The sequence below is a fragment of the Temnothorax longispinosus genome, chromosome 5 (assembly GCF_030848805.1).
Source record: "Temnothorax longispinosus isolate EJ_2023e chromosome 5, Tlon_JGU_v1, whole genome shotgun sequence".
Taxonomy (NCBI): Eukaryota; Metazoa; Arthropoda; class Insecta; order Hymenoptera; family Formicidae; genus Temnothorax; species Temnothorax longispinosus.
In genome coordinates, this window is record NC_092362.1 from 12,982,306 (window position 1) to 12,999,681 (window position 17,376).

A 17,376-nucleotide genomic window follows, 5' to 3' on the forward strand; every position below is an offset into this window, starting at 1 on the left:
ATCAGTAGAATATTTTTTTTGTGAATATCTTGCCGATATTACAGGATAATAATAGCCTGTAATATCACTGTGGAATTATAGGAAAATAATCTGTAGTGTATAATTATAATATATATAAGAAAAATATATATTTATATGATGTCAAAATGGCGAATACCCTGTATACACACTGATACTTTATATTTTTTTATATTTATTTACTTATAAAATATGAAATTAAAAAATAATAAAATGTGGTTAAAAAGTGATACATTAAATCTAATAAATTTCAAACAATATTTATAGAAATAATTTATATACAGCTGCATTGAAGTAAAAGTATACTATATATGGAGGGGTAAAAACCACAGTGGTGTAACTCAAATTTTTAAAAATCTTTTTTTGTGTGCATAGATGCAATCTGTACAATATATAAATTGCATCTATGCGCATGAGAAAATATTTTTAAAAATTTGACTTACACCACTGTTGTTTTTACCCCTCCATATATGAGGCTCGCTATTTCAAATTTCATGGATTACTGGTAGCATTACGTTTAATACACGCGTGTAGTAGTGTATTACACATTTTGTAGATTACATGTGTAGTCTACTACACAAGTCACTTACCATACGTGTAGTATATTACACATATAATGGATTACACGTGTAGTCTACTACACAAGTCACTTACCACACGTGTAGTATATTACACATATAGAGGATTACACGTGTAGTGGATTTTACACTTCATGATTAGACATGTATTCCATATTACAGGAATTTCACGCACTAAAGGAATTACAGCGTGTAATAACTACAGATTATTGTGTTCCTTTCTGTGATAACTACAGGGAGTCCTGTAGTAACTACACAAGTGTAATATTTACTGGCTGTAGTTTCTTTCCGTAAGGGCGTGTAGTAGTGTATTACACATTTTGTAGATTACATGTGTAGTCTACTACACAAGTCACTTACCATACGTGTAGTATATTACACATATAATGGATTACACGTGTAGTCTACTACACAAGTCACTTACCACACGTGTAGTATATTACACATATAGAGGATTACACGTGTAGTGGATTTTACACTTCATGATTAGACATGTATTCCATATTACAGGAATTTCACGCACTAAAGGAATTACAGCGTGTAATAACTACAGATTATTGTGTTCCTTTCTGTGATAACTACAGGGAGTCCTGTAGTAACTACACAAGTGTAATATTTACTGGCTGTAGTTTCTTTCCGTAAGGGCACTCACCAAGCTGCCAATATTATGTTCATTTCATGATTTATGTCCATAATACTGTTGACAGTATTAGGAAAAACATGAAAAAGTAAACATATTACTGACATAAATAATTATATTATAAAAATTAATAATTTATTCCATATATATATTTTTTTTCTTTAATTTTAATATTATTTTATCAGAAAAATGTGTTGCCGTGAGATTTACTGTTCAAATTTTGCCTATAATCAATAATCTTTGCAGCTACTTACATCGACTCTACTAATAAAAATGGACGTAACTCAACAGAAAAATGAGTTTCTCGGATTTTAAGTTTTTATTTAAATTAGTGGATTGGCTTGTAGTTTCAGTTTATTGTCATAATAATAACCAGATTTCTTGAAGATTTTATTAAAAATTAATAAAATAACATAAGATATAGTTTTCATATTTTAAAAAATTATATTTTAATTTTGATTGACAGTAATATGGACACTGTCAGTAATTGGGTCTTTCACCCTACCATGCATGTGGTTCGGGACGGATTAACGAGACACAATTATTATATTGCTAATGAATAATATAATAATTGTATCTCGTTAATCCGTCCTAAACTACAGGTTATGGGCCCAGTATAACGTCCGGATATCGATAAAAGTGCGAATTTCTTAAAGAGTAAGAAGAGTAAAAATAATCTGTCGTGATCAAACGATACATTGTTCACAAAGAACGTGTTAATCTAATAAAGGAAGGCTGTATCATAGCACAATCAAACGCGAGTATAGGCTTACCGCCGATAGATCCTCGAGGATTTATGGGGATGCGTCACAGGATCGATTGCCGATGAGGCAAAAGTCAGGTGTACGAGAACGAAGATCATACTATCTGTTGATCTGTCTATTTACATGCATGTCCAAGACACAGTAAACGCTAAAGAGGCTTGGGATAAACTAAGATAAGTTTATGAGGATTCGGGACTGTCAAGAAAGGTAGGCTTACTACGCGCGCTAGTAACTACACGATTGGAAAATTACGCGTCCGTAGAGGAATATATGTCACGAAAATCATATCAACGTCGCACAAGCTGAACGGGATGTGTTTTGAGATCGAAGATGAGTGGGTACCCAGATAGCAGAGTGACGTCAAATGACGTATAAATAACGTCTTAATAACGTCTCTAACGTCGATAAAACGTTAAGACGTCTTTAGACCTCATCCTGCTACTTGGTTAGATACACTACTACTTGCGAGCTTGCCAGATGAATATAAGCTTATGATTATGGGCATTGAAAACTCAAATACGCCTAATATCACTGAAAATAAAATTATTTCAAAAAGTAAAGGACGATGTTTGTCGCACATCGGCTGCAGGTGGCACAGCACTGCAAGTAAAACCTCAGAACAAGACAAGTACTTCTAAAGGACCAAGATGTTATAAGTACAATAAATATAGTCACTTCGCGAAAAACTCTCGCAGCAAAGGCAAATCAAAGCGGCACATTAAGAATCTAACAAGGGGACCTTCAGGCTAACGGATTTTTGTTTTTTTTCGTACTTACTGTACTTGAGAGTCATCACTCGGACATCAATTTCCCAAAGTATTAAGGCGCGCTTTTCAGAAAAACTCGGGAAAATCGACTTTGAAGAATTCCGACCGCGCTATGTACACAGAATTTTAATTTTAATGTAAAATTTATCAAATCCATGCTAATTAATATTTAATTATCGTTTTCAATGAAAAACTTACATCTCCTTATTTTGAATATTGGTACAAAAATGAAAAACGTCAGGTAGGAAATAAAATGGTTTTATATTTTTGAAAATTACGAGAAAATACAGCGCAAAAATGATATTAATAAAAATATTGTTTAATTTTTAAAAGTGAATTATATGATATGAAATATATAGTTTAGACATTTTGTTTTTTAGACATTTTTATGAACGTCAATGAAGTATGTTTTCCAATAGACATTTTAAAAAAACCTTGCGCCTGTAAAATATCTGCGTTCGTACGGTGTGCTAGATGCCGTGAAACTTATTGTTTCCCTTGCTTTTACGATGAATATCATCCTGGTTCGTGCAATATTGACGTGTAAAACGACTGTATACAATATATTTTAAACTATATATTTCATATCATATAATTCACTTTTAAAAATTAAACAATATTTTTATTAATATCATTTTTGCGCTGTATTTTCTCGTAATTTTCAAAAATATAAAACCATTTTATTTCCTACCTGACGTTTTTCATTTTTGTACCAATATTCAAAATAAGGAGATGTAAGTTTTTCATTGAAAACGATGATTAAATATTAATTAGCATGGATTTGATAAATTTTACATTAAAATTAAAATTCTGTATACATAGCGCGCTCGGAATTCTTCAAAGTCGATTTTCTCGAGTTTTTCTGATAAGCGCGCCTTAATACTTTGGGAAATTGATGTCCGAGTGATGACCCTCAAGTACAGTAAGTACGAAAAAAAACAAAAATCCGTTAGCCTGAAGGTCCCCTTGTAAGTCATCGAAGAAAGAGACGGACTCTACGTTCTTTACAGCTCTTATCGCAGGTAATAAAATTTTACGGATTGATATATCGACTCCGGTACATGACATCCACACACATGTTTAAAGATCCGTGTAATATGTTTTCCAAAACTCCGTTTAATTCTCAAATTATTGTGGCCAACAATGAGAGAATGTCAGTAGAAGCGATAGGCACAAGTTAAACAAGTTAATAAACGTTCTCGCCAGCAATACGAAGAGGAGTGTAAAAATAACGGAAATCCTCTATGTTTCTAAACTAACCTCGAATCTGCTTTCAGTCAATAAAATTGTAAAAAAGGGACTCTCGGTAACATTCAACAAACAAGGGTGTCAAATAAGAGATGCTACTAGGCAACTGGGCGCTTCGTTATCAAACGGGATATAATGTATAAACTAGATCAACCGTTGGCAAAAGTTAAACTCTAGCATCAACTGCACAATACGCAGACCTATAGCACAAAAGATGAGGCCACTTGCATTCTAAAGCAATGGATTTACTACGTAAAAGGTCTAGTCAGAGGATTAAAGTATAAAGACGAAATCAGTAAGGCCCTGCGTAACTTGCTTATAGAAGAAGAGCAGGCTAAACTTCCTTTTGGGAATTCAGGTAATTGAGCTAAAAGCATCCTGGAGCTAGTTTATTCGGATCTATGTGCTCCGATAAAGACGGCATCGATTGAAGGAGCGAAATATTTCTTTACGCTGATTGACGATTATTCAAAAAAAATTTTCCTTTATACGCTAAAAAACAAAAATCAGTTTCCAGAGATATTCTGAAATTTCAAGAAGCTCGTAGAAAAGTAAACGGAAAGAAATATTTGAACCTTGCGGACCGACAATGGCAAGGAGTACACAAATGATAACTTCATGAGTTTCCTGAAAGAAGAATAAGGAGTCAGACATCAGACGACAGTACCCCACACCCCCGAACAAAATAGTGTGGCGGAACGCTATAATCGGACCATTATCGAAAAAGCTCGGTGCCGACTTTTTAAAGTCAATCTAAAAAATTTTGGAAAGAAACGGTTTTAACGGCTATATCTTCTTAGATCACCTATAAAGGCGCTATAATCCAACATGACCCCGGAGGAATCATCATGGAGTGGAAAGAAACCAGATCTCCGCCATCTGAGAATAGCAAAGTTCATGTCCACATTTCGAAGGCTTTGAGACAAAAATGGGACAAAAAAATCGAGTTCTTGTAGGCTACTGCAAAGATAGCAAAATTATCGTTTGTATAAACCTTATACACCTCAGGAAATATTCAAAAGGAAACACGTCATTTTCGCTGAGGAGCAGCTGCGTCATGATCCAGTTCACAAAAAGGTTGATAGTTCCGGAAATTTACAGGAGCGAGAGTCAAAGTTTTTTCCAGTTACGGAAACTCCGGACGAAGATGAAGCAGAAACTGGACCGGTAAATGAATCACAGGATTTACGATTGAAAGTGAAAGCGCAGAAACAGTTTTCCGCGCATTACAGTCATTCGCGGAAAACGACGAGGAGGAAGATGATGAAATCCCACCGCAGCAATCACAAATACCAAGAAGATCTTCAAAGGAAAAAAGAGAATGGATGACTTCTTTACTTACTAATAATAAGTTGAAGAGTTTCCTGGGACAGATCCATTGTCAATTGAGGAAGCCTTGATTACCAAAATTCCAAAAAATGGTTTGAAGCTATACGAGATAAATTGCGGTCACATGAAGAAAATAACATATAGGAAGCGGCAGTTCTTTCTCTGAATAGGAAAGCTAAATAGATCTTTAAGAGTAAAAGAAACTCATCTCTTTCAATAGTGACGTCGTGCGATATAAGACGCGTTTGGTTGTGAAAGGATGCGTACAGAAGAAAGAATTAGAATACGAAGAAACCTAACGCAATGGTAATAATAAGATACAACTCTCTTGATCAGGCACCTTTTCGGACTCGCTGCAAGGTACAATTTGGGCATTTATCACTTATTGTTAGATGTTAACTGCATTTCTTTAGAAAGACCTAGACGAAGAAATATAATTAAAATCCTAGTAATAGATCAAGACAGTAAGATATTTGTCTGTTGGAAATTTTTTGTAGTTTTGTTAAAAAAGGTCCTTGTTAAAATTTTTGTGTAAAATAATCAACACATACATGTGTAGATTTAACATATGCCTGCTATGTTAATTAAACTTAACAAATTTAAAATGTAAAATTATTAAAATAATTTAAAAAATATATTAAAGTAACACAATTTAAATGTATTTATTAAATGTATTAAAATTTACAGAAAAAGCATGTTGATTTTACTCTATAACAGAAGTGGGAATAAAAATTTACAGAAAAAGAGTGTTGATTTTATCTTACAATCTTAACTTCAACATAAAAGTTATGTTAATTGTACACATAATTAACCTCAAATTACGATCAAAATTACATTTTCTTTCTGTTGAAATATTTTAAGGAGGTTGAAGCAGTTTGGTCAACTCTAGATTTTAGTTTGTAAAAAATATATATGATAGTATAGGATCTACCGCATGTGTGAGAATTATTTCAGATTTATTGACCATCCAGAAGCTGAGATATTAATTTCCAAAAATGCGTCGTTTTACATGGGGTTAGATGGAGAAAGCGTTGACGGCGATGATTGATCCCAATTTTCTTTAATATCTAGTCTATATAAACGCTCAAAAAACGTGCCTACGCGTACAGTAAATTAATGCGAACATTTAGAACGCAAGAAAACACGTATTCACCATCTAATAACAAATATATTACAAGTTAAAGCGATCGAAATTAGACTGAAATAGCAGTTGATAGTTCGCGAGTAGGTAGATGTGGCAACGCAGCGTCGCCCGCGTTTTGGCTGTACCCGAATCCTGTCGGTATGTGCACATTTTTGTGGTTCTCTTCCGTGCTATGTCCACGATTTTTTGATTCTCTTTGGAAATAAAACCAAAAAATCATGAATCTAACGGAAGAAAACCAAAAAATTGTGAACATAACATAAAAGAGAACCCTAAAATCGTTGACATTACTACAAAATAGTAGACACAGCACGGAAGAGAACCAAAAACGTGCACATACCGACAGGATTTGGGTATAGCCAAAACGCGGGCACCTAACCTCTTATCCAGAATGACAGAAAATTCACCGGCATGTTTACGTTTAGCAACTGCCGTTACGTGGCTCAACACAGAGGCGAGTACTGCTACCAACCCCATAAAAGTGAAACGTTGCCAAGTTTCAATCGTATTTAATATAATCGACGGAAAGTTATTAAAAAATCGATAGCTTATATAATTGTCAAGGAGCTACCAGTAAGAATCATTATTTCATTCTATCAACGGCAAAACATATATTTATGCCATTTTTATATTGAAATAATTAGCAATACTACAAGTTTTCAAGTTGGCATTGGCAAAAAAGTGTTTCGTTTTTAGCTAATTAAAATATAAAGATGCATAATATGATACTTTTACTATACGTTTTATGCAATAGCAGCGTATGGAGAATAAAATGATACCTAATACAGATTTTTTAATGACCTAATAAAAAACTTTTTTCTAAACCGTCAATTGACTCAACCTCCTTCGCTTCAACCTCCTTAACATAGTATCGGTGTTACCATTTAACACATCCATATTATGTTATATTAACACAAAAATTTGAGTGGACCGTTTGGGACATGTGATTTATGTTATATTTAACACAAATTTTCCAACAGTGTAATAGGTTAAAGAAAGTAGTTTATCGATTAAAATAAGGAAGTCGCTGTTGAAACAAGAAAGTTGATAATAAGGCGCTGACAAGTCTAATGGCAACAATTCTTTATCGTATCGTGACCGGACCGTGACTTGACCGGTTAATGAGAATCGACCTTTAATTTAAAATAAAAGATCAATGGCAGACTCGTGTGTATATCAAAGGAATCAAGTTAAAAACTTTCTAATCGTCGTGATATATGTAGATAATGTGCTGATTCTTAGCAATAATCAAAAGCAAAAACGCTTTATTAAGGAGAAAGCTCAAAGAAAAATTCAAGTTGAAGAACTTAAGCGAGGTTAATATATAATTGTCTAGGGATTCGAATAACGCGAGATCGTCAACGAAGCCGAGTATATGACGCTAACTTCGGAATCCCAAAAGCATTATGGCTATAAAGGTTAGTACGAGAAGTCTGTCTTAATCCTGAGAAAGGAGCTATCAAGTTTCTTTGTAATAATAAAGGGGCAATCGATTTCTTAATGACCAGTGGATACAAGCCTCGCACTAAGCATATAGATACCAAGCATCACTTCATCCGTAAAAAAATTGAGGCTGAAAAATAAGGGTCAACCACGGATCCACGCACCCACGGATCTGTTGCTGGCTGACGTAATGACGAAAGCATTGGCGCAACCACATCGTCAGCTTATCAGCAGCTTTGGGATACGTTCCTCAATTGATGCGAATTCTAGTGGAGATGATGGAATTTAGAATTCACACCGTTTGAGTTTGCTGCCTTATTGCCTAGGAACAATATTCTAGGGTTCTACATCTTCCAATTGGCTATTTCTTTCTATCATTTTTAACTTCTAAAAGTTTCACTTTTTTATTGAACTTTCTGTTTTGTTCAGTTATATCTGTATTGTTCTCTGCGTTATACCGAATAAAAGATATCATTCATTGACGTTCGATGTAATAATTGTGTCTCGTTAATCCGCTCCGAACCACAGGAAGCGTGTGTATTAGGTAATAGCATAATTAACTGATCACTAAAGTGGAGATGCATTATAATGTTTTTATGCAACACGTGCATGGAAAGTGCCCCGGCCATTACGCACGCTACGCGTGCGTGATAGACCACTTTCCAGGCACTTGCAACATAAAATAAGGGAGTGTAAGTCGTGTGTAAAGATGAAAATTCCCAGGTGCGGAGTTTACGCACCAGCCTTCGGCCGAAGGCTCGTGCGTAAACTCCGCACCCGGGAATTTTTATCTTACCTCACTTGTTACACAAATAACTATTGCTGTTAACAGACATGACATTTATAGGCAAATATTACATTTATATATATATATATATATATATATATATATATATATATATAATATATATAAATGTAAAATATTTATTAAATAACAAAAAATGTATTTATAACTTATATACTACGTTTTACAAATAAAACAAAAAAAATATTGTCATATTTATTTTTAATAATTAAATAATATGGTTGTGGTTAAAAATATATTAATAAATAAATAAAGGTACAATAGTTAAATATGTATTCGTATCAATATCGATTATATAACTATTTAATTTGGATTAATAATTTGCTTATCTGATCCATGTTATCACATTGAAATAGAACATGACAAATCAGAAATATAATTCTAGACGGTATAAATCCCTTTGACCGACTATTGATTATAATACCAATAATAAATCGGTGTATATATATTACAGAACAATGGCGGATAAAAACAATGGCGAATTCCAACTCCAATCGACAGGATCTAAACCAGGATTACCGCGTATCAATTCTACTGAAAGAATCCTAAGTTCCGGGAATAAGGGGCCGGATTGCACTGCTCAACGCATATTTGTCTCTGCATTGGACACGATTAACCATATATTGATTGCATTGGTGACGGTATACCTTGTGTATCACGCAGCGAAGGAATATTCCGTAACAAATGTACACGTAATCCTCTGCACTATCGGTGTAAGTATTCCACGTCCGTTTTCCTTTCTCGTTTATTTTAAAATATCGTAACTCATACATTAGTAAAACTAAGTTACGCTGCATATAGTAGGCGACCAATACTCTCACAGGCCCTAGTAATCAAAAGCGTCAAGGCAAACTTTGTAGCGCTTTTTTCGCTGGAATTTTCTACGAGTATTATTTGGATTAATTAGAATACTTTTGTGTACATGAACATAGAATATAGCTTTATAAAAAAAAATTTTTTAGATAGAAAGATATGACTGAAAATTGACAATAGCTACATATACAGCAATCTTATATTTAATGTTATTATGTACAAAATTGAAATGTCTGCTTATTGTACAAATTTAATAACAAAATAACTTTTATTTAAATTATATGTATAACAAAGAGAATTTATAAAAGTATATTTTTCTCATATTACAAGTAATATTATTCCATTCAAAAATTTTGAAATTCTAAAATTTTGTATTTTATAATTTGAGTTGTTTTGTTTATGGTATATCTAAGTACCCAGATATACAGATATGGTATATTTTTATACCATATACGTAGAAATATATTAAATTTTGCTTCAGCCTTGAGCCATAAATCGATCACAATAATTAATTTCAATTTAATTATTTAGTAATCTATATCAAAACGTCTATTAACGTTTAATTTAATAAAAAATGTACTTTGTCCATGCTTGTTCCTTTTTACAATATATCGCTTGTTTTCTAATTTTACACATTATATGATGTAATATGATATAAAATGGCCTATATACATACATGTAAAAAATAATGACGAAATAATGATGTTCGATCATAAACATTTTATAAAAATAGCTTTTACTATAATTTTCTTATGGCTTTCTCTACAATTTGAATGTTTCCTTTTATTATGTAATTTACCAATATAAATACGCACAATGCTGCTAAAAAAAACTCATTGTGTGGATTATATTTTTCCATAAACTATAGTCGTATCAGTTTTACGACCAAATTTGCAATAAATCTTATCTTCTTCTTGTAATATGATCACTACTCGCCCACCCTTTAACTGTAACGATAATCGCTTATTCTTGAAGGCAGAATTTAGACATAGATGAATCATTAATTTTGATCCGTTTATTTATTAACGATTTCTCGTGTATTACACAAATATATTTCTCTAAAGAATTTATTTTTACAAGCGGCTAACAGAATAAACGTAATTAATTTTTTTCTTCGCTTTTTTTGAACGTAATAATATATTTATAAATGTAGTTTTCATTGTGAAAATCGTATATTTTTCCACGCAGAGATAAATCCTATAATAATTATTCTCGCAATTTTACATTTCTTTATATCTCTTTCACATAATATATTTAAGAAATTTTTCAATTTTTTAATGTTTACGTGCTTACTTAGTCAATATCTATAAGTTTATTAGGAATACTTGCATAATTTTTCTGCAATATATATGATTTCAACCAAAATATGTAAAACAGTAGTTATACGATCCTATCTTATCAAATTAACTTTATTTATAAATGTATACAAATGTATCGAACTACTTTTTTATAAGAGCAACAAAACATTAATCTGAATTAATCGACATTGACAAAGTTGTACAATATTTTATACTCTACAAATATATTTGTATATTTAAAAAATGCTGAATAGGGGAGACCGGGGCGAAGCCGTCACTATTTTTTCAGTGCCGATTTTTAACAACAAGACAAATAATTGTAGTAAAAAGTGGTATACCATTGTAAAGAGTGAACCCTTGGCTACAAAATTTATACGGACATTTTTGGTCTACGTCGCTTTGTTCAACTGGTATAGAGTAAAAACGACAAAATTGCAAAAATTGAAATGTTAAAATTGCCGGGGCGGAGTCGTCACTCCATTCTCGGACTAAATTTTAAATAAAAATTCATAATTCTGATCATTAAAAATAATAGGATACATTTTATTAATTATTTTTTAGTAGAAAAATGGAAACATTAATTAAAAACACGATGGCGGAAAATAATTACAAGAAAAACGCACACTTATGTGCCCTACGCTCGCACGTTTCTCGTCAGCTCTATTCTGTCATCTCTGAGCACACGCAGTTATACATATTATCCAAGTCCTCGCCGGAATCCGATCACTGCTGCTTCTTTGACTTTGATTTTCGCTGGAAGCCTCTATGATATGACTTGGTGACGACTTTGCCTTGGACCCAAGTTCCAAATTTGGTCACTCATAAAATATTAGAAATTAATGAAAATAAAAGAACTTCACTAGATTCGTGTTTAGCATGCATTACTCTTTAGAATCACTTACTTTGAGATTTGGAGACACAATAATATTTAAGATATTACAAATTTTCGACGCGCAAAAAATTTTACTTTCGACCTCCGAAAACCCGTTTGCCTTGATAAGAATCACAACATGGCACATGACCTCACTAAACTCCTTTGGTCACGTAGGCACCATAAGCCGCGTTTACAGTATTAATGGCGAGTTTACACTATAGATTTCGAGATAATTGCAATGACGACTCCGCTCCGGTGACGACTTCGTTCCGGTCTCCCCTATTATTTGTTTCTTTGTGAATTATAATACGAAAAACATAATTACAGTACAAAATTTTAGTAATTTTTTTTAAACATGCTTTAAAAATTTACTTTCCAATTTTACAAGAAACGTTTGCATTAAAGTAAAAAATATAATTTATAAAAATTGTTCAATCGCATATAATCAGATTAAATCGAAAGTGACAAGAAATACACTCGTATTTATTTCTTTGTTACTACGTACAATGTAACAAGATATTACATTAAAACGGATGTCATAATTGAGTTTTGGTAAAGCCTAAAACTCAAATTATACTATTTGCTCCTTCGCGTTGCGATCACGTATCGAATGACAATAACTGGGTCTCCTCTCTTCGGGAAAGTTTAGACCAAGTAAGATAGCCAAAGAACTTCTAACTACTTAGCCAATCGACTACCCAAACTTCTCCCCACGAATCGTTCACGAATCGATCTCATATCCTTTCAGTACGTCCTGTTGATGTCGGAGGCCATTATCGTCCTGGCGAGTGACAACGTGCTAACCTCTTCTTTGTCGCGTCGCGCCAACAAACATCTTCACTGGATTTTACAAGCCATCGGACTTATTCTGAATCTGGTCGGCGTGGGCGTGATGTACAACGTCAAATCGGTACACTTTGTCTCAATCCACGGTATTACGGGCCTCGCCTCACTGGTCATCGTCTGCGTGATGACTGTCTTCGGATATCCAGTATGGATCGCGTGGAAACTTCGCAAGTACATGCGTCCGGTAACTACGAAGTTCTTTCACAATTTTCTGGGCATCGCTGGCTTTGTCATCGGTATGGTCTCGCAATGTTACGGCTACGAAAAGTCCTGGGTATACCGTGCAACGAAACTGAGATACGCCGACAATACTCTACTTGTTCTCACAGTACTGATCACGATATTATCGTTAAGAGGCGCGCTCGTCTCTCTCTATAGGCAAGCCATCGATTGCCTGAAACCAGTTTGCTCCTCCACTTGATACATAAGAATGTTGGCCAGAATCTTTTTCTAAGAAATTATAGCGCGTAATTTTTATTTTTGTTATTTACTTCTAGTTAAAATAATATAAAAAATTACTAACTTGTCACAAAAAAAACATTTTGTTATGCAATTTTTTGATAAAATATGTATATAATCTCACATATGCTAATTATATAAAAATGCTAGTTAAATAAACATTAGATGTACATATAATATATTAAATCTGTATTAGATATTAGATAGAACAATTGATATTTAAAATAATACTTAAAAAAATCACCTTAAATCTAGAGATTTGGGAGTACAAAAAGTATTTCAAAAGTTATATATATGTAAAGACATTTATATATCAATAAAGATCTGAATTTTGGACAAAACTTTAATATATATGTATGTAAAATAATGAAATTAAAAGCATATCTCTTTAGAAACAAATATTCTTATATTTAACCCTCTACATCTAGATTATTTATAAAATGGATCGCGATATTGCATTGCGCTTTTCCAATTGGTTTTTTTATTACAACAAATTATTTTAGTAACTGAATAAATATGTTTTTTTACGAAAAACTCACAGATGCATCAATAATAATTTTATAGTAATATTGTAATCTGAGAAATTCGTACACATGTAGTCATTGATATTGAGGCGATTTAAAGCTGTGAGAGTTTATTACAACCAGCTAGAAATGATTAGTCAAATCGCAGTTGATTTGATGTGTATGCGTTGGTGAATGATGGATGTCGAATATCTACTGGTTGATATTTGTCCTTCGACCTTTCATAGTTATTTTAGTAATTATGCAGTATAGGGGACCACCCTCTGATGACCTTGACCTTGATATAAGTTGTCAAGGTCACCCTTCTGAGTGACCCTCAAAAGGTTTTAGCCCTCGGTCATTATTCGTTAAAAAGTTATTAACAAAAAAAAGTTTAAAAAATATAGTAATTATTTTGAGTATTGAAAGACCAATATGTATGTGGAAATAGGGTAAGTATGAACGAAGGAAAGTCATGTAAAGCAGTGAATCGTTGATAAATAGAATAATAAATAGAATAAATAGAATATTTTTTTTTAAAGCAGAGATTAGTTGGTATAGAGAAGTATACATATGATTTTATGTTATAAAAAAGTATAAATACGAAGTATTCTCTGCTTTAACCAAAAACACAAACATTCAGTTTTAAAACTTTTAGGAATAAAGTCTAGATCCAACATTTCTTTAAAATAAACACTGTAACTATATACATGACTGCGTCGAAGTCGTCCGAATTTCTACAAAATATGAAAACATAATAATATTTATTTGATATAATTATCAATTAAAATTAAAATTACCTCGTGATTTAAGTAACGAAATCTATCTTTAACTTTGCGCTTCCTCTCATTTGTATATGCATTTTTTAAGGTAAAAGCTAAAATGTCATGCAAAAATTCCTCGGAAATTGCATTTACATATGCAAAATTTACAATAACCATTCTATTGTGATCCTTGAAATTTTTTTCCAAAACATTTTTCGTATGAATTTGGGCCATGTATTCGCATTGCCGACGACATCTTGAACCGCAAGCCAAGGATTATTATTTATTTGTTCAACTGAATACATCATTATACAAATTACTGTTTTAACACACTGGCTACACGACACACTGGCTACGCGTAGTAATACTAAGTGACATACCAAGAGCTGCGTACAGGTGAATCTCATATGAAGCTTTGTTTACATAAAAGTATTAACATATAGGAGTAGGAATAGTACTACTACTCAAAATTCTTCGTGTTTAAATTTTGCTACGTCTCTTTCAGTTGTTAGTGACTATCGAAACGCGTGCGCGCGTGTGAATGTGTGTATGATAATTTTTAATTTAAAAATTAAATTACAGCATATGTCCAATGTCTAAACACTTTATGCTGTATTAGGCAGTAAGTGTCAACAATAGTAGGAAAGGTAAAATCAAGGACAACTTAAAAAATGTAATATAAAAGTATATAATTTATATACGGTGTCAGAAAATTACATTTTATTCATTAAATTTTTTTGTTAATAACTTTTTAACAAACAATGACCGAAAGGTAAAACCTTCTGAAGGTCACTCAGAAGGGTGACCTTGACAACATATGTCAAGGTCAAGGTCATCAGAGGGTGGTCCCCTATACTGCATAATTACCGTTATTTGTTATTTTTATGTTAATTGCGCAATTATGAATATTTCTATAAGATTTTTATTGTCTTTTGGTCAGTTCTATATCGAATTAATACAAAATCGAAAAGCATAGTATATACGTTAATTATATACTGAGTATTTGTGCGATATAAAATTCGCGCGGGGAGGACGAAAGAAGTCAAAAGACAATAGAAATCTAATAGAAATATTAACAATTGCTTAATTAACATTGCTTAAAAAACAATTATGATGAGGTCACAAATGGCACAAATTCTTATTATTATATTCGACCATTCATCTATATCAAATTGATATCAAATAGACGTGAATTCGGTAATCATTTCCGAGAAATGGAATCAATCCAAATATATATATATTTTTTTATAAAATGTGTCATATATTTATCAATTTAAAGATTGACGAACTTTCTTGAGAACATTATTGTTATAATGTTATAGAAGAAACTAACATAGATTATGGTTTTACAAAAAAAATAGTCATTTAAATATGTAATTTATTCAAATATGAAATATTAATAGTATATACACAGAATCTATTAATTAATTATACGAAAAAAACTTTGAATTAAGAATGATCCGAAGAGCACATTAGTTGTCACAAAAATGTCATTATCAATAATATATGTAAGTAATAGATACTTTATGTTACACTTGACAAAATGCAAAGTTAAATTGTTCAATATTAGTTTACAAAAAATTTTGTATTTGCGTCATAAACTGAAGATTATATTACTAGTATTTAAATTTTAGTACTTAGATCGTACGTATTTGGTCGTTTTTCACATCTACTATTATTTCTGCTAGTTGTCTGCTGTAATTTATGTTTTGTTGCGGAGCGGGCACATTGTTCTAAAAAGTGTTCAGATTGTGGAAAAGTTAATTGTGTACTTGTACTAGCAAAATATCTCGCGAATAGAAGTCTGAGCCCTTTGGCGGTGAAGATAATGTTATTACGGAATCGAATTGCGAGATGTTCTACGCGCGAGCATTCGGTTACAGCAGGGCATGCCACTTCAGCTCCTGACGGCGTATAAACGAGAGAGAAGTCGAAGTTTAATTAGACGCGAAAGCGCGCGGCAGTCTGAAATTTCAAAAGTCGTAATTTCTCTTTGCTGCCAGACCGTAGTCTGTTTCCTGTTTCCTATCCGATATACTCACCTGAATTTGATACTGCGTATCCAATGCTCCGGTTAATCGGATCAATTACTTTACCGAAACAGCTCGTATTTTCTAAGTATTCACCACAAAGAGCGACATGCGGTTAGAGAAAAGGCGCATGGAAATCGCTCAAAAACTCCGCGAAAAGTTCATCTTATAATTTATTTATTTATTATTTCTCTACAAATTACAATGTTTTTCACATCATAACATATAAATGGCATATATTAATGTTTATTAATCGCCAAAATAAATTTCAAAAGGAAATATATTTTTAAATTTCGATTTACTAATAAAAGTTTTTGTAGATATATAAAACTTTTAATAATTTTATTTACGAAATAATGAATTTTCTTCACCAGTATATAGAATAACAATTAAAGTAATTTAAATCGACCATGACTGGCAATATATAACGTCTTTTCGATGTGAACATTGAAAAACTGTGAGCCAACCTGCTTTGTCGGATTCACACAGCACTTTTTCGGATCAATCATCGAGACATTATTAATTTCGACCATGGGTTTTGGTCAGTTAATGTAATTTCTAAATTAAATAGTTTTATTTTTATTGCGAAAAATATTACCCCAGCCAGGGTTCGAACCTGGAACCTCCCGTATAACGTGCGGGTGTTGTGCCAATTCGACGAATTCGAATGATTGATCCGAAAAAGTGCTGTGTGAATCCGACAAAGCAGGTTGACTCACAGTTTTTCAATGTTCACATCGAAAAGACGTTATATATTGCCAGTCATGGTCGATTTAAATTACTTTAATTGTTATTCTATATACTGGCAAAGAAAAAACTCATTATTCTGTTTATTATACACCGTTGACTGAAGAATCGGTGCTCCATCTTATAGTTGTTATTGCGATAAATATTACCACAGCCCCAGTGGTCGAATTGGCACCACACCCGCACGGTATACGGGAGGTTGCAGGTTCGAACCCTGGCTGGGATAATATTTTTCGCAATAAAAATAATTTTATAAAAATAATTTAGAAATTACATCAACAGTCCAAGAGCCGGCTGCACAAAACC

The 17,376-nt window shown here is 32.6% G+C and overlaps 1 protein-coding gene across 2 annotated transcripts in view; it reads left to right on the forward strand.

Annotated features, from left to right (window-relative positions):
* Positions 1–13,212, forward strand: part of LOC139812572 (transmembrane reductase CYB561D2) — a 29,190-nt gene extending 15,978 nt beyond the window's left edge. For both annotated transcript variants that reach the window (XM_071777465.1, XM_071777466.1), the window contains exons 2-3: positions 9,191–9,449; positions 12,470–13,212. In XM_071777465.1, coding sequence (XP_071633566.1) covers positions 9,191–9,449; positions 12,470–12,988 — 778 coding nt within the window. In that variant the 3' untranslated portion in view covers positions 12,989–13,212. The remainder of the gene's footprint in view (positions 1–9,190; positions 9,450–12,469) is intronic.
* Positions 13,213–17,376: the final 4,164 nt, after the last annotated feature.